The sequence below is a fragment of the Carassius gibelio genome, chromosome B20 (assembly GCF_023724105.1).
Source record: "Carassius gibelio isolate Cgi1373 ecotype wild population from Czech Republic chromosome B20, carGib1.2-hapl.c, whole genome shotgun sequence".
In the NCBI taxonomy this organism is placed as follows: domain Eukaryota; kingdom Metazoa; phylum Chordata; class Actinopteri; order Cypriniformes; family Cyprinidae; genus Carassius; species Carassius gibelio.
In genome coordinates, this window is record NC_068415.1 from 24,262,052 (window position 1) to 24,279,279 (window position 17,228).

General features: G+C 38.9%; 1 protein-coding gene and 1 pseudogene across 1 annotated transcript in view; one reads left to right on the forward strand and one right to left on the reverse strand.

The window, feature by feature from the left end:
• The window catches only part of LOC127983832 (uncharacterized), a 329,002-nt pseudogene that overhangs the window by 224,283 nt on the left and 87,491 nt on the right, over nt 1-17,228 (reverse strand).
• The window catches only part of LOC127983821 (leucine-rich repeat and fibronectin type-III domain-containing protein 2-like), a 57,403-nt gene that overhangs the window by 33,631 nt on the left and 6,544 nt on the right, over nt 1-17,228 (forward strand). The window contains exons 2-3 of the mRNA XM_052586170.1: nt 1,626-1,713; nt 15,335-16,731. Coding sequence (XP_052442130.1) covers nt 15,356-16,731 — 1,376 coding nt within the window. The 5' untranslated portion in view covers nt 1,626-1,713; nt 15,335-15,355. The remainder of the gene's footprint in view (nt 1-1,625; nt 1,714-15,334; nt 16,732-17,228) is intronic.

Consider the following 17,228-nt stretch of genomic DNA (forward strand, 5'->3'; position numbering starts at 1 on the left):
GGCTGTGTCCCTCTCTCAGTCAAGTTCTCCTCTGGTGTTTCACAGAGCGGTCTGTTAGCACACAAACACATGTGTCCCTGTAAGTGATGCTCCTGTGCCACAGAGCACATCCTCTGCTGTAGTGACCTCTGACCTTCAGCCTGGTGTGTCAGGAAGCCTCAGCAGCAGATTTGACTGGTCATGTGTGTTGGATTGACATGAAGAGGAATTCAACAGTCAGACAACAAATGAGCTTCATCAGGCTAACATACAGCAGTAACTATATAAATAGTGTCATTTCTGCACAAGTACAGAGCCGGACATATTTACTCCACGTTAAAAGCACTTTTCAAGTGTCAATACTGTATAAGATTGTTTCTCTTTAGAAAACTTTACTTCACAAAAGTCCAGAGCACAATATTGTACTTTCTACTGCACTGTTTCATATTCAAAATAATTTAATACTTAATTACATTAGAAATCTATTACTTTCTTATATTTATAAAAGTAAATGTAATTCAATTTACTTGAGCACAGGAAAGCACTACATTTTTAATGTTCTTAAGTATTAAAGGTAAAAAAAAAGAAAATAAAAAAAGAAAACCTCTAGATTATGCATTTAACAATGGTTTCCTGAGGGGATGAGATGCTGCTTCGAAACACTTTGGGAATGCCTTCAACATGACTACGCTCTGAATCATGTTTGTAATCGGTCCAGTGCATGGGTAAGAAGAGTTAGTTGTGCTCTTCCACACTGGGCAAGGATCTGCAAGTCTGGCGGCGTGGACATACACGTTCCCAAAGCGTTTCGAGGCAGCTCGAGTTCCAGAATGGGGAACATCTCTAGGTTAAGCATATAACCATGGTTTGCAGAAAGCTGTCTCTCATTGCCAAACTCCTGGCATCCCTGCAAGCGCTTCCCTTATTCTGCCAGAAGCTTCCACTGTATCCACCGCACATGCTTTTAAGCTTTTAAGCTTCCCGGGAAGCAAAAATTTCCAAAAAGAATCATAAGCCTAAGTTGATCCAAGGCTTCCTCCACATGTGTAAGGCATGTAAGCACTGCGTGAGCTTGATCGTGCAGAGAGGATTTCCCCACAGGGATAACCCCTTGGTCTGGAGCCACCTCTGTAGGGGCATGAACAGCAGGCCAAAAGGTTATTAAAGAGTTACTCTGAACAAAAACAGAGAGGAAAAATCACAGCAAAACTGCTGATTCAGCCCCTGGTCAGTTTTCCTCTAGCTGCCAGCAAAAGTCTCAGCAACAGAATTTATACTGCTCAGCTCATAAACAACACAGGTGTGTGAAATCAGCATCTAATAAACAGACAAATAACAAATCTGTTGGCCACAAAGGGCAGCTGTGATCAGTACAAGCCATTACTTGTGAAACAAAATAAAGTTTCATGCATATGTAACACCTGGTCTACGTCATCCAGCTGAAGTCATTCCCAAAACGTTTTGATGCAGCTCTAGTTCCTGAAGGGGAAAAAATAAACAAGTTATATAAAAAGTAATTTCTTTAGAGTGAATGCATGTAATCCTGTCCTCTGACCCGTATGAAAATCTGCTGCCATCACATGTGTCTGGTCTGGGTTCCCTCGCCATCACAGAAAGCTGATTGTGTGACGCTGTCCTCTCCTCAGGTGTATCATCAGCCTCCAGCAGCCAATGGGAGGAAGGTGGGATGTGATTGACAGGCTGAACCTATGGCAGAGCAGCAGCGTGACACCGGTGAGAGCTTCATCACACTAGACACCAGATGCTTCGTGACCACTCTGATTGATAATGCACTGTACAAAACATCCCTCATTCACTCTTAGCAGCCGCAGATGCCCCAGAAACACTACGTAATGTTTCAATGGAATATTTAAACAACACAATATTTCATAAATAGACTTTTATTAGACCTGAGTTTGTGTGCCTCTCTGAACCTGCACGCTCCTGCATAAATAACGGCAGAAAATAAATCATAATAAACAGTGCTTCTATCTTCTGATTGCTTCTGATCTTTTATCCCAGTCCTGCCTCTCTTGTGCAGTTAAAGGTCACTGTTCAGATACGTCATTAATGTGCAAAGCTGATAAGCACTTGCAGTATTTGTATTAGCAAACGGGGAAAAATGCAATAGATTATATTGTACTGTATAAGAAAAAAGGCTTTTTCCACAGCATTTGTAGCACATTTAAAAAAATCACAATAAAAACTGTGCTGATGATGGAAGTCAGTGAGTCTAAACTGGGGCTGTTAAGAGCTTCACATTTAATCTAATTAATGATGTGCTGATTAATTATCAATTAATCTCAAACTAAACATTTATTTTATCACTTGCCAAAAGATTGTTTGAAAATATTCTGTTAAATCAGAAAAGTGTCAAATAGACATTATTAAATCAGCTTTCGAAAGGAGTATTTTGATTCAACAGATCTTTTAAGGCTAATATGTGGCCATAAGATTGTTTTCATAGGCCGCATTTGAAGTGGCAGACTGTTCAGGGGCGACATGAATTAGATTCGCTTAAATAATTCTGTAAGATTAATGTCTTTAAAAAAAACTTACTGAAATATTATTTGATTTGATTCTTTTTAATGAAATGATGCTCTACAGTAGATGTGATGCTTAAATGCCAGCAAGTCGCTGTCTTAATAAGTGAGTCACTGAATAATGTAATCACTTGATTTATTCATAAATGCGTATTCATCCAGTAATAAATCACCAGTGTTGATCAGAAATGCTCAACATATCTGTTGTGACACTGAGCAATACTGACTATGGTGTCTAAAATGTACATCTTGATTATTGAACTGCTGTATACTATCAGTATCACATTAGCAGTCATGCAGATGTTGGGAGAAACAGCACTCCTGCTCATGTGATATTACCAAACTATATCACATGATATAAATATAAGAGAGTGATTTTGTTGTGGTCATATCTTGAATTTCAGGCTCATATTACTGCACTAATAGACTTCATCACACAGTCAGTTGTCCTGCATCATGATCATCAGACACTGCATCAGTGCAAGATGACGGACATGTCTGGTTATCATTATCATAATTAATTGCATGAAATAAACATTAAATTAACAGCCTAGATTACATTTATATGAGTGCAGATTGTATTTTTGTTAAAGTTGTCTAAATGTGTCTCGCAGGACCGCGCTGCTACATAAATACAGACATACAACAATGAAGTGAAACAGTATAACCTATACACACCTAACCTGCTGACAGATTTGACCTTATACATAAGCTAAAAAAACAGACTATACAAATGCTTCATATATTACTATACCTACATACAATTAACCTACTGACAGAAAAACAGATATAAAACACGCTCGGTTGAGACTGTTGAAACTGTTGGGTTAGGAAGCTGGCTTGATTTCACCCAGTTTGGGTTGATATCAGTAATAATTAATTTAGTGGTGCTGGGTTAGGAATATGGAGGACGTTAAAGAGAGCAAGAAGCAAGTCACTGAGTTCAAACGCAAACAGTTCTGTGTTCAACGAAATCTGTGACTTCAGTGCTGAAGACAGGAACGTGTGTGGAAAATAAGAGAAAACCAATCAAAGAACAGATGAGGGACAACTGTAAAACTGACTGGAGTGTGTTTATTTAAAACGGAAGCAGTGAATGTGGTGAGCGTGAACTCAAAACAGCTGGAATTCAGTGCCTGAGGCGATCGAGTCTGTTTGTGGTGCTCATGACAGGAATATGGGTTGAAAATACAAGAAAACTAATCAAAATGAAGAGGACAGAGATGAGTATTTTGTTTGAGTATGTTCTCACAACATTGAGCAGCGATTCATGAGCGGAAAACTGAAATATAGTCAAAATGGAGGACGTGGATCAAAACGGTAATATCAAAAGATGGTAAAATCCTGTCAGTTCGATATAATACAGCTTTAATCTTGACCTTCATTGTTTATTACTGTGTGTTTATTGGCGTGATGGTTTGGCCATAATAGATTAACTTCGTCAATGGGTGAAAAACATGAACAAATTTAACAAAATCTTACATTTGTTCTTAAACAAGCTTTTCAAAAGAATTTGGTTTAACTGTAAAAGCTGTATAAGTATGGAGTTGCTTTGCTTTTTTCTGAAATGTAATAAATGTTTATCTTTTATTATCTTTAGCCTTTGTAGTTACTGTTGTCATGTTGTGTGTGATTTAATTTAAAAACCTATTTTGGGTTCAATTAACCCAGCGTTAGGTCTATAGTAAATTTCAAACAATATTTGATTTAAATAAAACAGTCCATGTTTATTGATATATTACTGGATATATCATGTATGATGACCTACTGTATAAACACCCATTTCAGAGCAATTTCTTGTAGATACTCACTCTGTAACTACATGGAACAAGTATATTTGCACAGTAATTATATAGAAAAATATAGTAATAGGTTTAATTTAGGCCAAGTTTTTTTTTTTTTTTTTTTTTATAAAAACACCACATCATACATCCACTGAAATGCAAATGTTGTATCATGTATTTTGTAAATGTATCATGTACAGCTGGAAAGAGGTAAGTTTGTTTAAGCTGCATTGAACCTAGAACCAGAAAATCTGAGCATATCACACCAGTCCTCAGGTCCTTACACTGGCTTCCAGTTACATTTAGGATTGATTTTAAAGTACTTTTACTCGTATATAAGTCACTAAATGACCTAGGACTGAAATATATTGCAGATATGCTCACTATATTTTACGTATTCACTGTATTTCATGTCAAATCATTTTTTATTTTTAACTTTTAAATTAATTTTAAATACGTCCATTTTTAAATCATTTCCAAAGTTTTAAAATTGCTTGTTTTTATATATTTTTTAATTATTTTTCTTCATGACAGTTTTACTTTCTTTTATGTAAAGCACTTTGAATTACCATTATTTATGAAATGTGCTATATAAATAAACTTCCCTTGATGGTATATCATGCAATGTTATTTGGGGACAGTGGTGTTGGAAAGTTGCTGTTGTGATGTTACTCAGATCAATGAATAAGCTTTCATAAGGTAATTAGACTTGTGAATTATAAATCATAGCAGAAACTCATTAACTCCTTTAATAATAAGATATGTGCCCCATGGTCAAAAAATACCTAGGCCTATAATAAAATACCAATATAAAATGATAAGCAGACGCTAGACCTTCAGTGTGTGTCTCGCCTCTGCTCCTGCAGAACTCTGTCCGGCTCTGGTTATTTTAGCTGGGGCAGTGTCTCCCAGCAGCAGTGCAGATTAACTGCTGGAGGTCTCCACTGTTTGAATCTCTCAGTGTGACTGTAAGTGATAATAGATTACGATCCCACTGTGACCGCGGTCAACCCCAACGGATCCCTTCAGTCCAATCTAAAGGGATGAATCAAGTCCAGAGCATTACACTTTATCAGAGACGTCTGAGCCTCGGCAGATCATTTTGCAGTCACTTCTCCATCGCTGGCTTCTCTGACTCAGACACAGAGCGGATGCTTTAGAGAATTTCATCAGCGGGCGCTGAACTGATCCGGTCGGTGTTAAAGCTTCCTTTGAGAGGAATTGCCAATTGATTCTGCTCTCAGAAGAGGAGCGTTAGTGTGACGTCCAGAGAGAGAGTGGATTAGTATCGTTCCTGACCTCTGTGTCCGAAAAGGCTGTGTGTGATGAAAGCATCTCTGTGTTGTGTGGATATAAATGGCTGGGTTTTCAGTATTCATGCACTGATAATGCATTTTCAATGCAGATTTTTCTGATCCTCACAGGATTTCTGAGAGCGGTATGTGGGCCAGGCGTTTAATCGCTGGAGATCATGATCCTGTGCATTATACAGCAAAAGAATCTTTCTCCTTTCACAGTCATTCAGAAGTGTCCATGCATCTTTTTTTTCAGCAAACGTACAGCAAACACTTTTATTTCATAAGTAAGTGGTCTCTAGGAGACGTTCTCTTGAAGAGGGGAGTCGGGTGAAGACGGTGTAGCTCAACAAACAGAAATGATCTATTATTAGAGTAAAAGCGAGGCCACTGAGCTTATTTTCACTGCTTAGCAACAGCTCACATGATAATGGAGCACATACTCGTGTCTATTCACGGTTCATGAACGCTCTTCAGCTGGCACAAGCCTCTCTGCTCGCTCGGCCTACACCTTTACACCATCCTGTAGGTGGAAGCTCTTCATCCTGTGCTCATCTGGGTCATGACATGCTTTATTATATTACATTAACATGTTCCTTATTTTCCTATGTTCACTTATTTTGTTGAAGTTCTTTGCAGAAAAACAAAACAAAAATGCGGCCAAGTAAAGTTGCTGCTACTGACATATTTCAGATGAAAGGCCATGTTTGAGGTCAGTGAATGATAGGTGAGTGTTTGGATGTCCTGCCCGATGTACTGTTTTATCACATGGACCAGCCATTAACGATCTGTGTGACTTTGCCAATGTGGATTTTTGTTTATTTATTCATTTATATATTTTCTGCGACTAAATGACTAATCCTGTTTTGGTCCACCTATCCTCTTCTCTTCCACTATTGGTTAATCAACTGTTATGGAGCAGCCCTAGTAAATATATTCTGATTGCTCACATCCCGACCCCTTTAAGAGGTGTTCACACTGCCAGGGGTTTGCCAAAACGAAGTGCCCAGAAGGCGTTCATTTTTAATGCTGTTTTATAACAAAGTTCAGGAGGAGCAGTCGCAGTTCATTAACCTGATTAACACAAGTGTAGACCAATCAGTAATCAACTCATGACAAGGTATAAATAACAGCAGAACCTACCTCTGTTCATTGACGGTTTTCAGCATCCCTCCTCCACCCCATTTCTCCTCACTTATAGATCCATCTACTCTTACCACAACCGGGGGGAGTACTCTGGGTTCGGGCCACATCCCGAGCTCGGAGCCCTCCACCCGGACAGCACGCCAAATACGCATAAACTTACGGTATTAATATACGTAGATGTGAACTCGTGAAATGAGCGTTAAAGTTGAGAAAACATGAGCCACACTGACTTTGAGTGAAAAAGACTAATAATAATAATAATGTGTGAGGTTAAGAACATGCTACAAGTTACTTAAGATGTATTTGTCTTTCCCTGTTCACATTGTTAACTTGGAATAGTTGTGGACACCTTCTCTTTCTGCTGGCGTCTGGAGTCAGATAGCATCATATTGTTGGCAGTGTCTGGGTCTGTTGTGCTAATGGGTGGCAGATTGTCGGAGTCATCAATATTAATCGTGTTGTCTTCGTTCACTCAAAGTGATTTGCCAAAATCAAAGGGGCTGATGGGATATACAGCTTAGTCCCGCCCCCTGACAAATGTTGCATTTGCTTAAATTCTGGAGAGACTGAGATGAGATCAGTGAAATGAAAGTGTGATCCTGCAGTTGTTAGATTGAAAAGAGGTTTTATGATCTGTCCGTCCGAGGACAGAAGAGGACTTCACAGTGTCATGCTCCCAGCTGCTGGGGTACAGTTGTAAACCATGTCCCTGAGGCATCCTCGTCTTAAATTCAGGCCGGCGTGAAAGCACTCTAAAGGCTAATGTGTCAAACGAGGCTTTTATGGTCTAAGGCCTGATTCCCTGCAGATGTCAGGGTTCAGTCCTCCATCTGTAGATACAGGACCCTGAGGGATGAGCATTTAAAACAGGAGGATGAAAGGAACTCATGTGAACACCTTAATCATAGTATTGTCTTATTCAGAATAAGGTAAATGATTAGATTACTGATGTCCATATAAATGTAGTCACTGTGAGATGTAATGTGCTGATGGGTCATGTGGAGTCTTACATTAAATGCACATTCGGAGGTCGTCTGTGACAGATTGGAGCCACTTTTGAATGCAATAGGCCATTCTCAGTGGAAAAGTGCCCAAGAAACATTGCTCAAAAAACGTGCCCAGTGTATCGTCAGCTTTAAAAATATTGGGTACAAACTGTATGCTACTGGCAGATGTACAGCGAAGCGGGCCAGCTTCTGCTGGATTATGTGCCCTTGGCTCGTCACGTATATGTGAGATGACCATGATCATTGAGCAGAATGTGCACTTTATCAGTCTCCAATAGGCTGGATTTGAAGCGAATCCAGAAAAGCTCTCTTCAGTGCTGTAGTCTGATTCCTCACTGACAGATCCTGCTGCAAAACAAATAATAAAGAAGGCTTAGTATTTTTGTCTTGTTCCTAGTCAGAATAAAAAAAAATTAAAATCCTATATTCTTTTAATAGATAAGCAAAATATAATGCAAGATATATAATGTTGTTTCCTGGGGGAAATAAATCTAAATTAATTACATTTTGCTCTACACAAGTAATGATCATTTTATTTGTTTTAAGCTAAATGTATTTAATTAAGTTTTTTTTTTCTCAGTGAAATAAAAAAAAACATTTTGCTTATCTAGTAGATGCAGCCTTTTTTTCTTTTTTTTTCTCAGTGTGAAAACCTGTCCATGCTGCTAGCTGAGCTACAGGAGCTAATGCTTTTATATAACATTTTGTATATATAAAAATATGAAATGTTGGGGGCATGAAATCATAGTATTATTAAACGAAACAACATGTGACATTTCTTAATGAATTAATCACAGAACCACTCATTCAGTTTGGTTCAAACTGGCTGATTCATTCATAAGTGAAACTTAATTGCATGGGTCACCAATTCGTTCACTCATGCAATTTGTTCAAAAAAGCATAATCATCCAAGAGCAAAACAACACTCTGCATTGCTAGAAGATGCCATTTTTCTGGTTTGTTTGGAACTGTAATCAGTAGTTTAATTTCACAGCAGTGACTAACAGTGCTGATGTTTCATTACCTGTCTGTCATTAGATCGGCTGGTCTGGGAGGCATGGGCCACAGTAAAGACAAGAGACTCATGAACTCTCGCTAAATTATTAACAAGAAGTTGTTGGACACACTCTTCAATGAGAATTGATGACACCAGCCAACTTTAAACACTAAAATATCAGATAAAGAAGGCCAGTTGCTTGAGCAGCATTTGAGGTCTATCTGATGTGAAATTAAGAAAAGTACAGCTTTTGCTGCATCAAGCTCCAGTGTTTTCTGTAGACCACTTTAATCAGTTTACTTTAAATAATTATGTTTTGAACAAGAACACCTGATGAGCTGTTTTACTGTAGAAACATGGTGCAGTTACCATAATTCACAGTGTGATCTGAAAATGTCCGCACCATTCTTAGGCGAACATACAGCCTCATTCTCAGCACACACACACACACACCAAAGTACCTGGAAGTAACCTGAACACCAAAGCACCCCAGTCTCATTTGATTTTATAAATACCAACTATTGCTTGTTACCCTTAACCTGGACACAGTGACGCAGAGGTTTAGGTGACCAGTTTACTTGTCTGTTGGCAGGATGAAGATTAAATGTTTATTTATACGTTGTCAAATACCCCAAGAAAGTTTAATGGTATTCCTTTATATGAAAATAAGCCTGGGAGGCATTTATTGTTTTCTTTATTCTTTTTTTATTTCTTTTTTACAATTTATTTTGACAGTTCAAGAGAGAATGAAAAAGACGAAAGAAGGCAATGGAAAAAAGGGAATGGTCCTGATGATGTTAAAAACGTGACATGATCAAAATAGACAATTATTCACAAGTTTGTTTGTTTTTTGCGAAGTATGCTATTTGTTGTGCTGTTCGCACTATTGAACGCAATTAGGACCAGCCCATTACCTGAAGTATCAAGCTTCAGTAATTAGAGACTCTAGTTAGGGAAAGTGTCTCTGTCTCTCTCTTTCATGGTCTGAAGGTGATGAGGTGCCTGTGCACAGACAAGTGCTCACCTCTGAGCATGTTAATGAGCTTGCAGGGCAATACATCTGTTATGTGCCTTGAGTCAAAGAAAAACCTGTAATGTCAGTTGGCTTTATACTAGTCCTCATAAATGGCATTAGACCACCCATAAATGTCATGGTCTCACCAGAGATACTTAAGCCTTCCCAACCTGACAGCCACACAGACTGTGTGAAACGGATTGCATGCCCAGTGTTTTGTGAACTTCATGGAAATTGTTCATTAATTTACTTTGTTTGCAGGCCAGGACTTAATGGGTCAGTTCACCCCAAAATGAAAATTATGTCATTACTTAATCAACATGTCGTTCCAAACCAGTAAGATCTTTGTTCATCCTCTGAACACATATTAAGATATCTTGATTAAATCTGAGAGCTGACCCTCCATAGACAGCAACCCAACTGTTCCGAGACCCAGAAACGTAGTAAGTGTCGGTAAAACAGTCCATGTGACATCAGTGCCTCAACTTCAGTTTTGCAAAGCTACAAGAATAATTTTTACGCACATAGGAATCAAAAATAACTTAATAATTTATTTAACAATTCTTCTCCCCCAAGTTATGTCCCCGGGGCGGGGGCTAGTATGCGAGCGCCTGGTGGCCGGGGCTTCCCTCATTGGGCCCACCGTCTGTGGGAGGAATTGTAAGAGGCTGGTGGATTGTGGATCAGGCAGCGGTCGAAGGTAGGGGGGGACCCGATCTCTGGACACGGAAACTGGCCTTAGGTATGCCGAATATCACCTCACTGGTGGGGAAGGAGCCTGAGCTTGTGCTGTAGATTGAGAGGCACCAACTGGAGATATTCGGGCTCACCTCCAAGCACAGCTTGGGTTCTGGATCCACTCCCCTTGAGAGAGGCTGGACTCCCCTTCCACTCTGGAGTTGCCCAAAGTGAGAGGCGGCGTGTTGGAGTTTACCCCGGTGAACGAAAGGGTCACTTCCCTGCGCCTTCGGGTCAGGGACAGGTCTCTCTCACTGTCATTAATGCTTGTGGGCCGAATGGCAGTGTAGTGTACCTTATAGACTGCGAAATGATATACGAATAAATCAATCAAACAACCGCTTTGCCATCTCTGCCTGTCTCCATCTCTCAGAAACCAAACCAGCTCTCTGTCAAAAGCAGGCTAATAATCAACTTATATACAGATACTACTAGGCTTAAATGTTTGCTTCATTATCTTTTGCTATTTGAACAATTGTTTAGTGAATTAAAAATAAGACTTGTTTTAAGAGTTCTGCATAATGAAAATGTGTCATGTTCAAATGATCCCTAAATGTTTGTGATGAAATCTTCCTACTTTTATGATAAATTTATTTTTTAGAAATTATCAATTTCATAATTTAGAACACTGAATAGGGCAAATAGTCTTAAAACATATATGTTTCCATACTATGTTCTCTTTTTTTACACCATAGGCTACTTTTTAAGAACTGCAAATTAGGCCTACTTAAGTGAAATACCTTTTTTAAACTGTGCAGGAACCGATAAGGCAAAGGTAATCTCTAAAATTTCAAAGCAGTAACAAATGTGCAATGTTGCTAAATTAGTTTATTAATCAAAAAAGCTCAAATAAAATATCAGTTGCCCTTTTCCATGCATTTCCTGGCAATTACTTAATTTACATATTTCTAAATGGTGTAGGAACCCTTACTGTTTTAATTTAGATATCGAAATATTTATCGGCGGGTACTTAAGCTCGCGTTGCCTGAAGCACAACCACACTACATCTCGAAGTACTGCCTATACAAGGATTTCGGCTCTGACTGTTAGAACATATTTCAAAAAATGTTATAAAATTATTTATAATATTATTTCATATATTATTTTAGTTAAATACGGCATATTTGTTCAGTGATAACTATGAAAAAACTTAACGGTCATATAAAATATACCTGTACGAAGTTCTGGTTCAAGCTCCGCCTACTTCCAAATACTTTTATCCGAATACAGATATTAATAGTTTTATGATTGTTACAGATACAAATACAGATACAAATACTTGCTTTTGCACATCCCTAGTTGTAATACTTTCCAAAATGGCCGAAGACAGTAACTTTGGGGAGAAGAATTTTGAATAAAGTAATTATTTTGTTCTCTCAATTTAAATTTCTAGTTTATTTGTATAGTGCTTTTTACGATACAAATCATTGCAAAGTAACTTTACAGAAATTAAGATTCTTCAATATTTAGTAGTAGGTTATCAATGGTTTCTGTCAGTTTATGTGCATATGGCACTAATGGCAGAAATGTATGGAAAAATTAATTAAAAACGTAGTCAAACTTACGATGAGCACTTTTAACAGCAGTTATTATATGTTACAATCAAACTTAAGAGGCTTGTTTTCTTTGTCCACAAAAAACTATTCTCATAGTTTAGCAAAATTTAAATTGATCCACTGATGTCGCATGGACTGTTTTACTGATGTCCTCACTAAATTTCTGTATCTGAGAACATTACAGTTGTGTTGCTGTCTATGGAGGATTTGTCTTAATTTGTGTTCTGAAGATGAACAAAGGTCTTACGGGTTTGGAATGTGTCAGTAATGTGTCATATGTCAGTAATAACACATTTTCCTCTCCTTTTGTTACTATACTGTGCTCATAAAGCATGCCCTTCAGTTGCACGCACAAATACAGCGGTGCACTGTATAGCCTGTATCATTTCATATTAAAGTGCGAATGAAACTATGAGCATGTGTGTCAGATTTGTGCCATGTTCAGCAGCAGCAGCTCTTAAAGTAATAACAGCCAAATAATCTGATAACCGGCTGCTGTGATGTCTGTTCATCAAAGAACAAAAGAAAAAAAGAAAAAAACAGTAACTTTTTTAGAATTCATCCATAGAATTCAACTTTTTTTTTTTTTTTATTTGTGTTTGATAACTTTATTCAAATTCTGTTTATTTCCTACTTGCTGAAGGCCAAAGGTAAATATGACATTTATTAGTGATTAGTTGTTGTTAATTTTTTAAAGTGTTAAAATGTTAAAATTGATAGTTCTCAATAAGGCAGAATAGTCCCACTTTATAAATCGAAGAGCCAATCGCTGATTAGTAAAGTCAGTGCGTAACTGCAGCTCTTAGACGCTCTGGTTCCCATAGAGGACCCGAGGCTATCAGCCAATGCTTAGTGCTGTCATAAGCGCGTTGGCTGATCTAGCCTGAAATACAAACTTTTTAAACTGTATTTAAGCATAAGAAACAATATTCACGAGGCAGTTCATTTCTGATTTTGTTGCTGATTTGAAATGTGTAACTTAATTGCAAGTTCAGCAAGCAGTTTTTGAGATTTCTGGATTTGCCCATTAATTTGATAGGCCTTGGTCTTGTTTGAGCTGCCCAGAGGCATTGCAAATATGGCCACAGAGTGAACAGACTTTCCTTGAAAGAGACTTTGGTGATACTTGCCTTCAGTCATAAAAATGATGACACTACACAAATATTAAAAATACTGTATACTCTCTTTATGTTGTTAAATTAAATTCAAGTATTTAAATTAAATTAAATACTTTTTTTTAATTGATTGACAGCACTAGTTCTTAGTAAAGCAAATTTTTTCCTACCATCTTTTTTTTTCACTACATTTTCATGCTTTGTATTTTGTACATTTACATTTAATTTAGCAGACGCATTTATCCAAAGTGACTTGCAAATTAGAATTATTTTTTTTGACATAAAAACAAAAATCTGACTGTTTGTAACATGAACCTATTCTGAAATGAAAGAGATTAGATGAATATTTCATACTTACCGCCTGTGTGTCTGTTCAAGCAGTTGTAGACACCTTATGAGGCCTTGGCTTTGACCCCATCATGATTTATTCTGCTGTGTGGGTGTGTGGGTCATAGTCCTGTGATGGAACACTTGAAGACTGTTCTTCAAGACTTTTTTTTTCTTTTATCAACAAATGAACCTTGTAGCTGATGTTGCCTTTAGGATAAAGTCAGTTTGTTCACACATCCTGCAACTCTCATGGCCTGCATGCAGAGCTCTGGCACTGAGCATCACATGAAACTCAGCAGGAAAATTGATTTAAATTTTCTAAGACACTTTTTGTTTGTAATAAAGGGCATAAACGACTAGGCATCAACTATCATGAATATCATTGTGATTTACACCTGAGAAGACAAAGATCTGCATAATGAGCTGCATAATGAGCCTTTCGATCAGGTTTGTCACTGAGAGGGAGGAGTTACAAAAAAAAAAAAAGAATATGAGGATACAAAAAAGATTATGAGGGCAAAATAAATGTATATGTTTTTATGTTTGTAGTTTATTTTGAATATATTTAATTATCCCACAACATAATTTAATATCCATTTGGAATTTTTAGCATCATTACTCCAGTCACACGATCCTTCATACATAACATTATGTAACATTATCATTTTAATCGTTTATTTATCATCACGTGTGTGCTAAATAAAAGTTTTAATTTCTACATATACTGACTCCAAACTTTTGAATGGTATAGTGTATATTGTTAAACTTGGTGTAGGACTGGATGCTGAAAATTTAGCTTTGATCACAGGAATAAATTAAATTGTTAAATATATTAAAATAGAAAACAGTTATTTTAAATAGTAACAATACTTTTTAGCAAAACTGGTATTGACTGGTATTGTCATGTCGAAATATATAAATGAACATGACTGTAATGATAAAACCTTCATATTCCTCGGGAAGAAGGAGGCGGGAACCAGCACACAATCAAACATCATTTTAATATTCAAAATAAACACAAAACTTACTCATTTTTTATGATCTCTGCTGGATTAAACGCTTCATTCTTTTTTTCTGAGGAAATCCAAATATCAAACCCTGAGGAAATCCTCATTACATCTTTTTGGGGTGAATTATGTCTTATTTCTCTCAGCTCGAAGCAAACAGTAAAATAAAAAATAAAAACTTGAACAGTCTCGCTGCTTCGTTTTGCTGTGGTATGGGCATATACAGTACATGCCATGCACTTCAAGGGGAACATTATAATCTCAATAGCGCGTTCAGCGCGGGGGCGTGGTCACATTAGATATAATGAAGGGAGACATTAAAAACAGACATCGCATTGCTTTCATATGGATTACTTTATTACAGAATATTAGTTTTTGGTAGCACTTGCTTCTTGCTACTTAGTTTAAAAGTAGACATGTCAGGCTTTCTATATATATAGCTCTCATGTCTCTTCATTGAGTATTCACTGAGTTAAAGTTCATTTTAATGCCGCTTTTTGAAATGAAGATCAGCGCAGACCAAGGCTGCAGACAGCACACCTTGTATAACAGGGCTGTTACATTCATAGCTCTGAGGTGATCTGATTCTCATTCAAGCATCCTGCACAATTGTAACACACATTATGAATAAGTACTTCATCTGCACGAGAATGGTTATGAACTGTGCAGCTGTAGTAATTGAGTGACACTAGAAAGATAAAACACACACTCTTGTCTGTTGCTTCTGAACATGCGTCACAGAAACACTGATTGAAATCTTAAATGATTCTCCACTTGAAGAATGTCAATACTGATTATTCCTTATGCATTCTTGTCCTCCAGGTCCCTTAGTGTGAATCTACCATGGACCCCGTTCTCTGTCAGATGCTGGTCCTGGGAATGGCTGTAATGATGGCCCGTGCGTGCCCCAAGTACTGTGTGTGCCAGAACCTCTCAGAGTCACTGGGGACCCTGTGCCCAGCCAAAGGCCTGCTCTTCGTGCCATCTGACATAGATCGCAGCACTGTGGAGCTTCGGTTGGGGGGAAACTATATCCTTCGAATCACACAACAGGACTTTGCCAACATGACAGACTTGGTGGACCTTACTCTCTCCCGTAACACGATAAGCTACATCCAGCCCTTTTCCTTCGGGGACCTGGAGACCCTCCGTTCTCTTCATATGGATAACAACCGTTTGGTGGAGTTGGGCCCCAATGACCTGCGAGGACTGGTCAGCTTGCAGCATCTCATCCTCAATAACAACCAACTGGGTCGCATCTCTAAGAAGGCGTTTGAAGACCTGGCAGCATCGCTCGAGGATCTGGACTTGTCCTACAACAACCTTCAGGCTCTGCCCTGGCATTCAGTCCGGCAGATGATCAACCTGCACCAGCTGAGTCTGGACCACAATTTGCTAGACTACATCCCTGAGGGGACCTTTGTGGATCTGGAGAGGCTGGCTCGCTTGGACCTGACCTCCAATCGGCTCCTGAAGCTTCCGCCGGATCCTATCTTTGCCAGGGCACAGGATTCTGAGGCGATGACCACACCGTTCGCCCCTCAGCTCTCACTCAGCATAGGTGGAAACCCACTTCACTGCAACTGCGAATTGCTTTGGTTCCGGCGTCTGGAGCGAGACGATGATCTGGAGACTTGTGCCTCACCTCCTGGCCTGAAGGGCCGCTACTTCTGGAACATTCGGGAGGACGAGTTTCTGTGTGAGCAGCCTCTGATTACTCAGCACACTCACAGGATTCTGGTTCTGGAGGGGCAGACCGCCAGTCTACGGTGCGAAGCCATCGGAGATCCCACCCCAACCATACACTGGGTGACCCCGGATGATCGACTGGTCGGGAACTCCTCTCGCACTGTGGTGTACCACAACGGGACCCTGGAGATCCTGATCACCACTTCCAAGGACTACGGGACCTTCACCTGCATTGCAGCCAACATTGCTGGTGAATCAACTGCTTCAGTGGAGCTGTCAATTATCCAGCTACCCCACATAAGCAATGGCACAGGGCAGGCAGCGCAACCCAAGTCCCGACTGTCGGACATTACCAGCAGCTCCAGGACGGGTAAAGGTGCTCCCAAAGGCCAGCCAGAGAAAGCAGTGTCTGTGTCTGAGGTGACCGCTGTGTCTGCCCTGATCAGTTGGTCTCTCAGCAAGACTGCTCCCAAAGTGAAAATGTACCAACTACAGTACAACTGCTCAGATGATGAAGTGCTCATCTACAGGTACGAACCAGAGTGGCTTCTTTCATATGTCCAGGGCTATGACTGAAATACTGTCCCAGAGAAAGATGTTGCAATCTAGCAAACTGTGGCCACCCAAGTGCTTTTTGGAGTAGGTAGTTTAGCGGGGAGTTTTTAGTGGGGGTATCTTTCTTAAGAAAAGGCTGTCAGTTCTGTCAAGTGTTATGTTGTTTAGGCAGCAAGCGGTACACACCGCACTGTTTATATTGCATACATTTGTAAACTGCAGCTGTCTGCAGGGGTTCGTCTTGCTTGATTATTCTCTGTCTTCACAATGTAAGTATATGTGGGTAGATAGTATGTCAATTCCCTGCTCTTTGATGAAGTAAAAGTATATTAAAGCAGCTGCTACAGTGCAGTATTACAAGGGGAAAACAGACAAATGAAAAATCAAATGTTTTCATGTCAGTTAAGCCATCCACCCATTAATATATATATAAAAAACACTGCTCAGCTCAGCTCATTGGCAGTAATTCAGT